This window comes from Perognathus longimembris, chromosome 11, assembly GCF_023159225.1.
Source record: "Perognathus longimembris pacificus isolate PPM17 chromosome 11, ASM2315922v1, whole genome shotgun sequence".
NCBI classification, from domain to species: domain Eukaryota; kingdom Metazoa; phylum Chordata; class Mammalia; order Rodentia; family Heteromyidae; genus Perognathus; species Perognathus longimembris.
In genome coordinates, this window is record NC_063171.1 from 29939379 (window position 1) to 29956151 (window position 16773).

The window sequence follows — 16773 nt, forward strand, 5'->3', positions numbered from 1 at the left end:
AAGGAAATGAAAGAAAAAAGATCAGATCATATGAGTTTTTATGGGCCAATATATTAAGTATATAATACTTTATCTGAGGGGCAGTGAGATATTTTAGGTGGCAGAATCAGACTTGGATTTTAAATAGTATCAATTTGTGTACTCTGAATTGGAGAGAGGGCAGGTAGCTGGCTTCAATGAAACAAATTAGAAAGCTATGGCACTAGTTCAATAGAGAAATGATACCAAGAAAATTTGAATGGTAGTAGTGGAAATAGAAAAAAGCAGGTAGATTTAACAAATGCTTTGAAGTGAAATAGGAGGGATTGGGGAAGAATGAGATGTAGAGATGGAAAAGAGAGTTGTTCAAATGGATTCTCACTCTCGGTCACAGGCAACTGAGCAGATGGGGTGGTAGTATTTACACAAGAGTAGATGTTGGATGAGGAACAGGCCTAAAGAATGGGAATCATGGAGCTGATACTGTACTTGTTGAATTCAGAGAGCTGAAAATATTCCAGGTAGAGGGGGCTGAGTTAGAAAAACCATTTGATGCCTTTGGTAAGTGTCACTTCTATGAGTACTCAAGAGGCTGAGGCAGTGGGATTGTAAATTTAAGACTTGTTGTATAGCCTGGGCTATATAGTGAGCTTCTGTCTAAAAACAAACAAGCAAACAAAAACAACAACAAACAAAAAGGAACCATAGATGGAGGGCATTGGATGAAAAGAAGGCAAAGCACTATTATATTAAATGTTCAGAAACCACGTAGGGGTTGAGGTGGGATAACAAAATTCTGAACTGTAGCCTTTGCTGATTTCCACAGTGTAGTGTTTTCATCTACTAATGGTTTAAAAACTGGATGAGGGGGGCTGGCAGTATGGCTTAGAGGTAGAGTACTTGCCTAGCATGCATGGAGCTGTGGGTTTGATTCCTCAGCACCACATAAATAGAAAAAGTCAGAAGTGGTGCTGTGGTTCAAGTGATAGAGCGATAGCCTTGAGCAATACAAAGAAGGCAAGGACAGTGCTCAGGCCCTGAGTCCCAAGCCCCAGGACTGTCAAAAAAAACCCCACCAAAACCTGGATGAGGGGCTGGGGATTTAGCTCAGGGGAAGAGTGTCTGCCTGTCAAATGCAAGGCCCCAAGTTTGGTCCTCAGCTCTGAGGAAAAAAAAGCTATAAAAGATAAAAGAAATAAAACCAAGAAACTGGATGGAAAAATTCCTGGAAGTATAATAGTTACTCTTTATCAGCAGGTATGACCTATTCACATGTATTACTAGAAAAGGACCTAATGCCAACTCCATATTAAATGGCCAAGGATTAGTATGTATGTAAATATGAGAGGAAATAACCAGAAAAGAGAAATACAACTGATAAGTATGTTAAAAAGAACCTAAAAGACAGTGATTCAAGGTAAACTGATTAATTATAGTGTCAGATGTTTTCAGGTCAAGTAAATGAAAACTAGGTTAGAAATATCAGATTAATACCAAACCTACACAGACAGATATTGTAGATACAAAAATCACAATAAGTATAGACAATTCTTTAACAGTTTTGGCGATTATGAAGAGTAAAAAGGTAGCAGCTAGGGAGGCCATGATATTGAAGACTTAAAAAAAAAAACACCTTGATGATGTAATAAAAGGAGAAGTTGAGGGCTGGGAATGTGGCTTAGCAGTAGAGTGCTTACCTAGCATGCCCAAAACCTGGGTTCAGTTCTTCAGAACCACATAAACAGAAAAAGCCAGAAGTAACACTATGGTTCAAGTGGTAGAGTGCAGGCCTTTAGCAAAAGAAGCTCAGGGACTGTTGGGGTTTTTTGCCCCTCCCGGCTCAGACTCTTACTTCTTCCTTTCCACTCTCCCTTTCACGCCCTCTCCCCTAGTCATTCGACCTGCAAATAAGCTAGAGTGGAACGGAGGAGATAGCTCCGACCTGGCGCGCACGTTGTCTGCCGCAGATATGTGCTCGCCTCCTTACGCTAGAAGTCTGGCGAACATATGCAACGGGGCCGGCTTCTTAGAGCGAACTGACTTTATTAAGAGAAGGACAAGGGGAGATGATTCCGAGGGAGGGGTTTGGCCAGGATGTCGATAGGCTGAAAGGTATCACCTGACCCCCAAGGGCTAACGTCACTCGAGCAAGCCGAGCCAGGGCGGGGTTGGTAGGTGCCAGGCTGGCTAGCGTGTTGGGTTGGGGGCTGTTTGCCCAACCAGTTTCTCTGGATTCCAATCCAGAGGGGGTAGCAGGGCCGCATTCCCCAGGGCTGGGGGAGGTGCATCAAGCCCCTTCCATCAAGGGGAAAGATGGATCCCAACAAAGGACAGTGAGTTCTCAGGCCCTGAGTTCAAGCCCCACAACTGGCAAAAAAAAAAAAAGATGAAAGAAGTAGTTTGAATTGGGCCGGGGGGGCGGGGGGGGGTGTTGTTGGGAGGTTGTTGGGAGGTTGGGCAGTGGACAGAATGTTTGAATCACTGAAATTTGTAGTAGAATATATTTTCTATGATGATGAAGTCCAGAATGTGACTAAATCATCTATCTAAATCTTATGTTTTCTTCTAGCATTATCTACAAATTCTGTCATCCTGTTCATAGTTATACATGGTTTTTAAATTTAACCAAACAAACTCATCATTTTCTAATGCTTTTTAGGAATTGTTTTAATGGAATTGGAAAGGAAATTGGAAAGTAAAATGTTTTGAAGATGAATGGAATAAACTAACTTACATAATCAGCTGTGCACAGTAATGAAACAATTTTTAAAACTGGTCTACTAGCCAGGTACCAGTGGCTTATACCTATAATCCTAGTGACTTAGGAGGCAGAGATGTAAGGATTGTGATTCAAAGCCAGCCCAGGAAGGAAAGTCTGTGAGACTCTTATCTCCAATTAACCACCAGAAAACTAGAAATGGTGCTATGGCTCAAAGTGGTAGAGGGCTAAACATGAGTGAAAAAGCTCAGGGACAATGCCCAGGCCTTGAGTTCAAGCCCCACAATGAACAAAAAAAAAAAAAAAAAAAGCAATTTCACTATAAAATGACTCATACCAGAGTGTCACTGGGTAGGCAGCTATTTTGTATACCACATTTAAAATAACATTTTTTGTTCTTAGAAGGTGAAATAAAACAACTTTTGGAAAATAACACTGATGTTACAAATGGAAGCGAAAAATACAAAGATTATAAAAGTACTTGACAGAGCATCTTGATCAATAGTTGCATTAAAAAGTATTGTGTTAATTTTACAAGGTAATCACATTAATTTTTATAGCTGTTCACAGGTATAATGTTTTCCATTCTCCAGATGGGGAGACTGAGCATATAGAATGTAGTAGAGAGTAAGTTATAGATGTTCATTTCCAAGACCATTCTGCAGATATGTCAGATTTTTTTTTTATTTTGGTTTAATATTAAAGAAAAGTCTAGCCTGAGTCTAGTATGACATGTAGATACATATATTAGCTTTATGTTGAGGCATATATTGTAGCCTTTTCTAAAAATCAAAATGATTTTGCTTTTCTTAATTTTCTAAACCAAACCATGGCCGTAGATTTGTTCTTAGTGGATTTGCCACTTCCCTTGCTCATCAGTATTTCGATATCTGCTTTGGTTTTAGTTTTGGTCTATATTATGTAGGATGTCTTCTTTGCTTTCGTTTTATCTTTTGTTATTTTATTTGTATTGTATTATTAACAATACATTTTGCTTCAGTAAAGATTTAAATTATATGTTTGAAATTGTGTGTGTGTGTGTGTCTGTGTGTCTGTGTGTCTGTGTGTTTGGTTGGGTGTATGGCTTGAACTCTGGGCCTCGGCACTGTCCCTGAGCTCTTCAGCTTAAGGCTGCACTCTACCACTTGAGCCACAGTTCCACATGCTGAAATTTTTATTATGTTTAGTAAAAAAAAAAAAAAAACAACAAAAAACTAACAAGTCACTAATACTTGTATTTTTCATTAAAATGGGAGTATAATGTAAGAATATAGTTAAACAACAACAACAAAAAAACCTATAGTGGGTATAGGTCAAGTGATAGAGCATCTCCCTAAAAGTAGAAGGCCCTGAGTTCTAACCCCAGCACCCTGAGCCCCTAAAAATGCTGCCTTGTTATGGCCAATATTAAAACAAGAAGAGGAGCTTTTTACAAGTATCTTACATCCATTTTTTGACTAATAAACACTGTTTAAATGTGCCATTTAGATAGTTGTAGAAATAATAAAACTGTGCCTTTACAAAGGACTCATAGCTGAGTGTGGTGGCTCATGTCTATAATCCTAGCTACTAGGAAGGCTGAGACCTGAGGATCATGGTTCAAAGCCAGCCTGGACAGGGAAGTCTTATTGCCATTAAACTACCCAAAAAGCTGTAAGTGGAGTTCTGGCTCAAATGATAGAGCACTAGCCTTGAGCAAAATAAAGGTCAGGGACAGTACCCAGGCCCTGAGTTCTAGCTCCAAGACTGGCAAAAACAAAGCAAACAACTACTCATTTACATTATATTTATGAATATAACCAGAACTAAATACACAGTTTTTGCCATTTCAGTTTATAAGTCAGATAGTAACATTAAAAAGACAACAATAACATCTGATTCTCAGCAAGTCCAGAACTAACAACAAAACTTCTAGATTCATTTCTTCCTGAAGCCTTAATTTACTTACTATAATTAAGAGTAGATTTTTTTTGTAACATTCATGATGGGAAATCTTTATTTTTTAATTTTATTGGTATTATTGTTTTTAATTAATTAATTATTTTATTGTCAAAGTGATGTACAGAGGAGTTACAGTTTCATACGTAAGGCAATGAGTACATTTCTTATCAAACTTGTTACCTCCTCCCTCATTGTTCTCCCACCTTCTCTTCTCCCCAACTCCCTTCTCTCCCCCGCAAGTTGTACAGTTGGTTTAGAGCATAGTGTCTTGTAAGTATTGCTGTTGCATTGGTTCTCTTTGTCTCTCCAATTTGATGTTCCCCTTCCCTTCCCTAGTTCTGATAAACATATATATAATACATGGTGGGAAATCTTAATCAAAAAAAGGCTAATAGTTTACTCATTTCTTCATTTTATTCTTTGTCCTATGAATATACTTCTATAGGAAGCTTAAATGACCAAGAGCCCCAGCTGTTATATCCCAAATCCCTAGTAGTTTTCCAAATTTGGAGCAGGGTTGCTAAACCAGGCACTCTTGACAGCTATCTGGCTGGAGTGAGCCTTCTCTGACAGGCTTGCTGAACCTTCCTTCTCTTGTATAGCAGCCCAGTGTAATCCCATCTAGTCTTCCTTGTGTTTTCCACCCACAGGTAGATTTTTTTTTTTTTTGTGTGTGTGTGTGTGTGTGTGTGTGTGTGTGTGTGTGTGTGTGTGTGTATGATGGGGGAGGTTTGTAGGCTTACACTTAGGGTTTTGTGTTTATCCCTGGCTTTTTCTGCACAAGGCTAGTGCTCTACCACTTGAGCCACACTTCCACTTGCGGCTTTTAACTAGTGAATTTAAGATAAGAGTCTTACTGATTTGTCTGCATAGGCTGGTTCCAAACAGCAGTTTTCAGATCTCAGCCTCCTGAGTAGCGAGGATTACAGATGTGAACCCCCTGTCCCCAAGCACAGATTTACATTGTGTCTGTCAGTTCTTTCCTTTTTCCCTGGCTCCCTCTTCATTTCCCTCAGGAATTAACCTTCATGAAATTCCTACATGTTCAGGCTTGTCTTGGCTTCTGTCCCTCAGAGCCCTAGACTTCTGAATCATTCTATTTGTATATAAAAACAAATACTGCCATGAAATTACTAAGGATAGAAAGAAATTATAATTTTAATGACAATAGCTGAATCTTTCCAGATTCTCAAGTTTAAGATAGAACTGTGGAACCGCTTAGAAATGTTCCCCACATTAGTTTGTGTGATAGTCTGTATGTAAATTTGTCTTCAGGAAGACAATCCTTTCATTAATCAGGAATTCATGTCCTAAAAAACGTTTATTTTAGATGATTGCAGGTCTCAGAAATATATTTAAGAATTCATAGCTTGTTTTTGAAATATCTAAGGGTATTAATAAGAAATTAGCAGGCAATTTCTGCAGAAAGCGAATTCAGTGTGAGAGGTAGTATCAGATTTGTTTGTTGCAACTACTTGAAAACTTTTTATTTCCTATGACTTATCCAAGGGTGCTTATATTTTATATGCTAGTGCTAAAAATCCTTTTATTTTTCCTCACAGAGTCACAGTGAAAGATTCGCTTTTATTGCAGAGTGGTATGATCCAAATGCTTCACTTCTTCGACGTTATGATCTTTTCTTTTACCCAGCTGATGGATCCGTTGAGATGGTAAATGAACCTTTCTTTGCTTCAAATTGGAAAAGGAGAAGGTGGAACAGAGACAGGAATAGGATTGCCTTTTATGTAGCTGCTTTAAAAAACACATTTATAAGATACGTTCTACTGTAATTTGATGTATTTATTATGATACCAAAACAAGATTATTTTGTTGCTTTTTGAGATAGGGTCTCACTATATATCTCAGGCTTCCTTGAGATTATATTTCTCCTGCTTCACCCTCTCAACTGTTGAGATTCTAGACATGCATCCACCATGCCTGGCTTGTGTGTGTATCTTTTATTTACTTACTTTTGTGTTATCCTGGGGCTTAAACTCTGAACTTTTCACATATGCTTGACATTTTCATTCATGCCTAGTGCTCTGCCACTTGAGCCATGCCTCTAGCATTTGATTTTTGCTGGTTGATTACAAGTAAGAGCCCTATAGTAGCTTTGAACTATGATTTTTCTGATCTCAGCCTCCTGAATGGCTAGGATTATAGGTATGAACTGCTGGTGTATGGGCTGTGCTTATATTTTGAATGTCAGAAATTGAAATATTGATGTTTAGAAAACTGAAGTGGAGCAGGGAATAGTGGTAAATGCCCGTAATATCAATAATCAAGGCAGCAGTAAAAATCAAAATGGAATTATTGTTTGGGATTAGGTTGTAGTTATAGAGAAGGGTTATCATGATTATTATATCACCTTTATTGAAAGATATTATTCTATAAAAAGTCAGATTGAAGAGCAATGAACGAAGAGGGTCATTTCCTTGGTCAAGTTTTTCTACTTGGTATTGGACTGTGTGCCTAAAAGCAGGTATTTGGGTACATGATTTTTTTTTTCCTCTGGGATTTTTTGCACTAATTTATTTACTGAAATAGTTGGGCCATAAAAGACAGCTTTCTGTTTGGGATTTTTATATGTCATTATGTTTATATTATTTATGCTTTATATTTTACATTTAAAATGTTAAAAACAATTGTGCCTCTACTGGAAACCAGTGCCTCCCATTCTCACTGGGCTTTCTTGCTCATGTCTGGTACTCCACTAAGTCTGATTCAAACCTCCAGGCTGGCATTTTCCTAGTTAATTAGTCTTAGGCTTTTCTGCCAGGCTGGCTTCAAAACTGCGATCTTCACCTCTTGAGTAGCTACGATTACTGGAATGAGCCAGCCACACTCAATGTAAGTAATATATTTTAATATAATCTTTATATTATGAATGAATTATATTAGCAGATAAAGAATGTATAATATAAAAGTTAGGGTTAGACATTGGTGGCTCACACCTATGACCCTAACTATTCAGGAGGCTGAGATCTGAGGATTGTGTTTCAAAGCCAGCCTGGGCCGGAAAGTTGGTGAGATTATCTCAATTAACTACCAAAGTGCTGGAAGTAGAGCTTTGGTTAAGTGATAGAGTGCTAGTCTTGAGCAAAAAACCTCAGGGACAGCACCCAGGCACTGAATTCAAGCCCTAGGACTAGCACACAAATGAAAAATAAAAACGATTTGTATTTATATTTTTTTCTGTTTAACATAAACAGAATGGAATCTATTTTTATAAGCCAGAACCAAGAACTATTTCTACTTCATAAAGTTATTCTTTATTGATAAGTTTTTATTGTTGTTTTTTTCCTGTTATAGCATGATGTAAAGAATCGTCGCACCTTTTTAAAGCGGACCAAATATGATGACCTACATGTGGAGGATTTATTTATAGGCAACAAAGTGAATGTCTTTTCTCGACAACTGGTGTTGATTGACTATGGGGACCAATATACAGCTCGCCAACTTGGCAGTAGAAAAGAAAAGTAAAGGAATTACATAATCCTTCTCATTTTAAAACAAATGTTTGAAGCTAGATATAATAGATTTTGTGTTTCTCTTTTGTTTTCCTAATGTAGGCAATTTTCAATGAAATCATTTTCATGTTATGATATGCTTACAATATTTTGGAGTAGATTATGGGATTTCTCTAGTAGGAATGATTAAGTGATATCCATAGTGTTGGTTGTTATTCTCTTTTGTTGGAACAGTATAAAATTTTTATGTGTTCTAGCATTTTTTGTACCATGTGTACATGGCTTTCCTTGTGATGTAGAGAACCTGCAGCATAGTGCCCTCCCTATGTGTCTCTTCATTCTTTTTTCTTTATTCTTTGTCAAAATGTCATTTTCCATCAAACTTTCTAAAAAAAGGACTTTTGATAATGCTGAGCAGTGATTTTTAGTATTACCAAAATGATATATTTATTATTTCTTTTTTTTCTTTGTTTGCCAGTCCTGGGGCTTGAACTCAGGGCCTGAGCACTGTTGCTGGCTTCTTTTTTGTATCTCTTGAGGTACAGCGCCACTTCTGGCTTTTTCTGTTGATGTGGTGCTGAGGAATGGAACCCCGGGCATCATGCAGGCTCGGGAAGCACTCTACTGCTATGCCACATTCCCAGCCCTATTATTTTTATTTTAAAAAGTGAGCACATATCCAATTGTGTTTAGTGGGGGCCTCCATAATTCCCATACCATTCCCAAACATGTATATACTTTGATCATATTCACTCCTCTATTTCTCTTTTTTATCCCTTCATCCTCTCTCCTCTCTTTCTTTCTTTTTTTTTTTGACCTTTTACTTATGTCCTCAATTATTTTGTTTCCCCCAGGTATCCTCAAGTGAGAGAAAATATGTAATGCTTCTCTTTATGAGATTGGCTTATTTCACATGATGATCTCTACTTCTATTCATTTCCCACAACATGACATAATTTCATCCTGCACCAAATTAAAAAAAAATCTGTTCATCTGTTGTCATCACTGAGACTGTGGATAGTGCTGCAATAAACATAGAGTACAAATGTATCTACAGTAAACTCACTTTTATTCTTTTGGATATATACCTAGAAGGGCTGTAACTATCATGTGGTAGTTCTATTTAAAGTGATTTTGTATGAGAGTGTATGTGTCCTGGGAATTGAACTCAGAGTATGGTTGTTGTCCCTGAGCTTTTATGCTCAAAGCTAGTAGTGCTTTATCACTTCAGCTACAACTGTATTTCTGGGTTCTTGATGGTTAATTCAAGAGAAGAGTCTTATGGACAATCTTACCTGGGCTAGCTTTGCACCATTATCCTTAGATCTCAGCCTCTTTGAGCAGCTAGGATTATAGGTATGAGCCACCATCACCCAGTATTTAAATTTTTCTTTCAGGAATCTTCATACATATACCTATAGTGGCTGTCCTAATTTACATTATTGTCGACGATGTATAAAGGTTTCTTTACCTCCACATATTTGCCAACATTTGTTGTGATTCACTTTCTTGATGATAATCATTCTGAACAGGGCTGGGAATATGGCCTAGTGGCAAGAGTGCTTACCTTGTATACATGAAGCCCTGGGTTTGATTCCCCAGCACCACATATATAGAAAATGGCCAGAAGTGGCGCTGTGGCTCAAGTGGCAGAGTGCTAGCCTTGAGCAAAGAGAAGCCAGGGACAATGCTCAGGCCCTGAGTCCGAGGCCCAGAACTGGCAAAAAAAAAAAAAAAAAAATTCATCTGAAGAAGGTAAGGTGAAATCTCAATAACCCTTTTGATTTGCATTTTTTCAATAGTTAAGGACACTGAAGATTTAGTACAATTCTAGCTATAAATACATTGTACATAGACTGTAGAAGTATGAACCTTTTATTCCTGGTATCATTTATTCTTTTATTTTACATAGAACCAACTCTGATTCATTAGTTCCTTGTCTTTTTATTTTAGTCTTTATTTGATTAGTATCCGCCATGATCTTTATTATGTTTTTCTACTATATTTAGGTTTGAGTAGTTCTTTTATCTAAGAGCTTGAATAGCACCATTATTTTGTTTATTTCTATTCTCCTTGGTTTTAAAATTTTATTGTATAGGTGATGTACAGAGAGATTGTAGTTACATAAGTAAGGTCATGAGTACATTTATTTTTGAACAATGTTACCCTCTCCCTCATTTTCTTCTGTTATCACCTCCCTGCCCTTTCCCCCAAGTTATAAAGTTCATTTCAAACATAGTGTCTAGTGAGTATCACTGTTGCATTTGTTCACCCTTTTGTTTTATGGTTTCTGTGGTTCCCCTTCCCTTCCCCAAATCAGATGAAGTTAAGACAAAGGGTACAGAAATTAAAAAAAAAAAACAACAAAAACAGTGACAACAGGGAATAAACCAAAGGAACAAAAAAAGAAAAGAAAGGAATGGCAAAAGAAATAACTGAAGAGTACACACAGATAAAAGACAAAAACAAATAACCCTTTTGTCTCCATTTCTTGGAGTTCTTTGTGGTAAGCAGCATAGCTATTGAGCTATTGCTATCCTCTGCTAAGAACATCTTTAACATACTCCAGTTATTATAAATGAAGGAAACCATGCAACCTATATTTCCTTGGGTTGCACACACTGAAATTACAACTGTTAAACTGCCTTTCCTGTGCCCTATAGGTTTTTATGATGTATTTTCATTTTTATTTTATTTTATTTTAATTTCCTCTAAATGACCCACTCATCATTTAAAGCTATGTAGTTCAGCAGGTGGCTCATGCTTGTAATTTTAGCTACATGGGAGGCTGAGATCTGAGATTGTGGTTCAAAGCCAACCAGCAGAAAAGTTTGAGAGATTCTTGTCTTCAATTAATCACCAAAAAGAGGAAGTAAAGGTGTGTCTCAAGCATATCAGTCAAGCAAACAAACAAAAAACAGCAAATGAGTGTTCCAGGCCCTGAGTTTAAACCCTAATTCCAGAAACACACACACACACACACACACACACACACACACACACACACACACACACACACACACAGAGTGTATAGTTCAATGTTTGTCTAGTTTATCTTGCTATTCGTTTATAATTTTATTCCATCATAATATTCTAGTACACAAAAAATTCAGTTTTTTCTTGTATTTGCTAATAGTTACTTTATGGCCTAAAATGCAATATATTTTAGAAAAAGTAGTGTTGTCGCCGAGAAGAGAAGAATGTATATCCCAAAGCCTATGGATACAATTTTCTGTAGATTTTTGTTAAGTACATTTGCTTAATACTGTAGTTTAACTTTGAAATCTTTTTGTTGCTTATTTTCTTACTTTTTTTTGTCTGAATGATGTATGTATTGATGAGAATTAAGTATTTGGATTCCCCACTATTCTTGTGTCAGTCTATCTGTCCCTATATGTGCAATAGGAAATTGGCATACCATGTAAAGTTGTCATCATGCTATGTTCTTGGTATTTTTTTTTTTTTTACTAATTCCTACTAACTCCATTTCTTTTTTCTTGTTATGCTTGTTACTCTTGCGTTATTTAATGAATGTAGTCTCTCCTCCCTGCTTTCAATTTCTACTTTTCACTTTCAGTCTTTGTGAGTCTTCCAGGGAGTTAGTGACTTGCAGACAACAAATTTTGTTTTTTAAATCCAGTCATCCAATAATCAGTTTATAATTGGAGAGTTAAGATTATTACAGTTAAGGTTATTAATAAGAAATGTCTGCTGATTTGTTTAATTTCATTGTCTTTTTTTCCTGGCTGATTGAAATACTATTGTTCTTTTCTTTCTCCCTTGCTCTTAGGAATTTGCTATTTTACTGTTCACCATGTTTCATTCTTCTGTTTTTTCTCATATGTTCATCTATTCCTCATTATTCTTTCTTAACTCCTCATAATTTTGACTTTCTTTCTTATACATTAATATGTAGAATTACTTAAGTAGCTTCTGCAGTTTTGGATTAGTGGCTATCATTGCATTAGTTTTTGTTTGTCTTGGAATATCTTTATTTCTCCATTAATTTTAAAAGATAACTGATGAGTTTAGTAATTTGGGGTAGAAGTAATTTACTTTAGAGCTTGAAATATATCACTTCATATTTTCCTGGCTTTTAAGGTTTCTTTTAAGGAAATTACCAGTGCTAAGGAATTATAAATACAAACTACAGGACTGTTTTTCTTTTCAAACTTCTTCTTCTTTATTATTATTATTATTTTATTACAGAACATTAGCCCTGATCAAACCTGATGCAGTACCCAAGGCTGGAGAAATAATTGAAATAATAAATAAAGCTGGATTTACTATAACCAAACTCAAAATGATGAAACTTTCAAGGTAATCTGTTGATAATTTTCATTTATGTATTGTTTCATTCCCTTAAAAATTTTCTTTTACATCACTTTTTAAAACTAAGAAAAAAAGAAACAGAAAAACATGTTAGTGAATAGCAAAGTATATAATTATCATCACGTCAGAATGACAAAATCAAAATAGCAACTAATTGCTTAGGGTCAATTAGGAGTTTTCAGATTATTTTAGCTCATTTAGCTGTTTCTAGTCTAATATAGATCCATGTGATTTTGTAACAGCAATGATTGATAGTTGTAATTTCCTGTTGTTAATGTATAGAATAACATGTATAAAAATGGTAGAAGAGAATACTTTAACATCTCATTTTTATGTTTGTAAAATTAATATACTTGGTAATATTTATATTTAGCATATATTATGGATATATAAATGGTAAATATGGCTTTTTACTATTCTGAGGATTTCAACCTATCTGAGCAGATATGTTTTAAGTTCTTCACTAACACTTGTCCTATTTTGCCCTTTCTCTCATGAAGAAATTGAAATTATATTATAAAATTGTGATTATGCTTTGGGATTGGCAAGGAAAATATTCACAGTGAATATTTCGTATTTTTTTTTTTTTTTGGCCAGTCCTGGGCCTTGGACTCAGGGCCTGAGCACTGTCCCTGGCTTCTTTTTTGCTCAAGGCTAGCACTCTGCCACTTGAGCCACAGCGCCGCTTCTGGCCGTTTTCTGTATATGTGGTGCTGGGGAATCGAACCTAGGGCCTCGTGTATCCGAGGCAGGCACTCTTGCCACTAGGCTATATCCCCAGCCCCACAGTGAATATTTAAAACAAAGACTTTTCATATTTTTTTCCTCAGAGAGTTTGAGGGAAAAAAAACACAATTGATTTTTCCACAATATTGGGTGCTCATTATTTTTTGCCAGTCCTGAGACTTGAACTCAGGGCCTAGACCTGTCCCTGAGCTTTTTTGCTGAAGGCTAGCACTCTACCACTTGAGACAAACCACTTCCAGCTTTTTCTGTGTATATGGTACTGAGGAATTGAACACCAGGCTTCATGCATGCTAGGCAAGCACTGTACCACTAAGCCACATTCCCAGACCCTGGGTGCTATTTTAAAAAGAAAACATTTTCACCCTGCTCTGTGAAAAAAAAAAAAAAAAGAAAGAAGGAAAACATTTCTACTATGAGGCAAAATAGGGACTGAACATTCAAGAAAGGAGAGATCAGTATCTATTAGGGCAGAGGTCTGTTTTTCCTGTGATCACATTCTGCTTGGCCAAGTCTGGCATGTAGAAGTGTCTGTAGGGAGTGTTTGTAGGCATGATGAAAGCAGTTTGATGGAGCTGGCTTAGTAATAGTCTTACATTGTTCCACTAGTTTTTTGTTTGGTTTTTATCAGGTATCTTCTCACTCCTTCATAAAACACCTGTTTGTGGATATCTGTTTCATGGGTCAGTTGCATTTCTGTTTCTGTGAGAATAGGAACACTGGATAGCAATAGACATTCAACCCAACTTCTGTAAGTGTGATCCCTTAATAGAACAACTCACTTTTACTTCAACAAAGGATGTATTTTCCGTTTGAATTTTCTCCTTTGTAACATCCCCCACTTTTCATGATTTCTTGTGAGGTAGGAGCAGAGCAGAGCCTACCAGATAGCTTGTAATTGTGCCACTGTCTATCTTAGTGACTTTAAACAATTTGAATGTATTCTTGTTCTTTCATTTAAAAAGTGTGGTTACTGTCAGAGTACTATGGCATAAAATTGTCATGAGGAGTCCATGAGTTTAATTATACCTCTAGTGTTTGATAATTTGGTGCCAAATTTAACACGGTAGAAATGTTGCTTAGCATAATGGCTCTATAGTATATAAAGGAAGACACGCAACCAGTCACCTCCAAACACTCTACAGTACAAATTTTCCAGAGTTTCTTTTGGAACCTTGAGGCTTATTAATTGGATCTGTATCATATAAAATTCCTTGTTCTAATTCTAGCCCACACACATATTCCTTCCTTCATTGCTGTGTACTAATTTTCCTTAGTCTTAACTACTAATCTCTTGTCAAACTTTTCTTACCAGTTACTCTCTGAAAGTTGCTTCATTGGAAATTAACATCCCGGTTTTCCAATGTCTTTACAGGAGTGCTCCTCTGTCTTTCCTACCCTTTTTTTTTGGCCAGTCCTGGGCCTTGGACTCAGGGCCTGAGCACCATCCCTGGCTTCTTCCCGCTCAAGGCTAGCACTCTGCCACTTGAGCCACAGCACCCCTTCTGGCCGTTTTCCATATATGTGGTGCTGGGGAATCGAAGACTCGAACTGAGAGCTTCATGTGTAGGAGGCAAGCACTCTTGCCACTAGGCCATATTCCCAGCCCTTTCCTACCCTTTTTTAAAATATGAAATCTGACTCTTCCAGGACAATCCTTTTCCTTCAGATCTTGCACATGATCTGCCCATTCCTGAATATTCTTGGTGTCACAAGGTCATAATAGAGTATTAAGATTTAGCGCCCTTCTGAAAATATGTACTTTTTTTTGTTTTTACAAAACCATTTATCCTTGGATGCTCACATAATTTAGTTACCATTATATTCAGTGAGCCACATTTCTATTTTCTCAAGTGACATTTTCTGTTTCTAAGTTCATTAAGTATTTCTTCTCCAACTTGTGTTAGTAGCAATGGCTCCAATACTTTCAGAAGTTATCACCTAGAACCTCTGGTTCTATAAACTTTTCCACCTTAATGACTGTCACCATCCCTTCTGTATCCTACTTCTTTGATTATGTCTGTTCCTTCAGGCAGATCATTGCTCTAGATTCTTTACATTTTACCTGGGTAGTAGCACCCATCCCCATGTCTATGTCATTACCTACCACTTATTTATGGATGAAGTCCAAAATGACTCCAGCTGTGATCTCCTTCTAAAACATGAGTTTGAAAGTAATCATGGATTTATTCTGCAGCTCCCTTATTCCTATATCTACCACGTTCTCTTACTTGTGCTTTCTATACATCTCTAGGAACCTTTCCTTCATAATAATTACCATTACATTTTGCCTTCATATAGGATCCTGCTCAGGTCCTCAAATCATTAAAATAGGCTACTGACTGATTTACCTACTTATAGATGATATTCTCTAATATCCTTTAATGGTCATTTTTTTATCCCAATATTGTTCCCTTCTATTTTCTATATTGCCATTGGAATGAGCCTTATTAAGATAGAAATCTTAACATTCATCATCCCTTTCCTTCAACTTTTAACTGATTCTCCAAACTTTTCAGGAGAAAAGTTTGATGCAATATATAACACAGTTATTTAGCCTCACCTCCTTAACAGTTCATCTCATGCCAGTCTCTCTAGATGCTACTTAGGTGCCAGGTTCCTGAATACCCACATTTTATATCTTACTTTAGTTCTTGCATACATAATTTTTTTTCTGTCTTGGAAGCTCTACTTTGTCCACATCTAGCCCATTCTTATTTATTATCCAGGCTGCTCTGAATGTACTGAAGACATTACCTCATCGTTCAAGGTTGCTCACTGTAAGCACAACCCTGAGGAATGCCTAGGATAAGGAAAAGCCTAGTGTTTTTGTTTTGTTTTGTTTTGTTTTTTTAAGGACGGAGGACTTATTTGAGCTTATGCTTTCAGTTCATCATGGCAGAGAAAGTGTGGGGAGCACCACAGCTCACCTCATGGTTATTAGAAACCAGAGATTGAGAATGGAAGCCCTAGAGGGCTTTCTTCCCCATCTTCTTTTATTCCATCTAGGTCTCTAGCCTATTGATAGTTTTATGCACATTCAGGGTGGGCCTTCCCTCCTTAGTTCCTCCTTTCTGGAAATATCCTTACAGACACACCTAGAGGTGTGCTTTACTAATTTATGTGGTCAGTCCAATCAAGTTGACAAGATGAATCATCACAAGTTCATCTCTTCAACTTTACACTAACTTTCATCTTAAGCCATAATATTCAATCCGTGGCTCCTGGCAGACTCATGTCCATTTCATAAAGGAGAATGCAGGCAGCACATCTCCAATAGCCCTCATTATTGTAATAGTCCAACATTGTTCAAAGTCTCTTCTGAGACTGTAGGTACTCTTAGCTGTGAGCCCTGTAAAACAGAAAAGAAAATGATGCTTTCCCAATACAGAATGGCATAGAGCAACTATTTCTGTTCTTAAAGGGAATAACAGAATAGAAAGGAAGAATTAGACCAAAGGAAGGCCAAAGCCCAGCAGGCAAACACTAAATCTTGTAGTTGCATGCCTTGCATTTAGGAATAGGATTTCCTGAACTCTAATAGGCTTGGTTGGGCCTATAGGTCTTTGCTGGTTGTAGCCCACATGA

At 36.9% G+C, this 16773-nt stretch overlaps 1 protein-coding gene across 3 annotated transcripts in view; it reads left to right on the plus strand.

Moving 5' to 3' along the window:
• Nme7 (NME/NM23 family member 7) overlaps window positions 1-16773 on the plus strand; it is a 151340-nt gene that overhangs the window by 29560 nt on the left and 105007 nt on the right. For all 3 annotated transcript variants that reach the window (XM_048358126.1, XM_048358127.1, XM_048358129.1), the window contains exons 2-4: window positions 6202-6309; window positions 7952-8118; window positions 12319-12429. In XM_048358126.1, the coding sequence (XP_048214083.1) occupies window positions 6202-6309; window positions 7952-8118; window positions 12319-12429 (386 nt within the window). The remainder of the gene's footprint in view (window positions 1-6201; window positions 6310-7951; window positions 8119-12318; window positions 12430-16773) is intronic.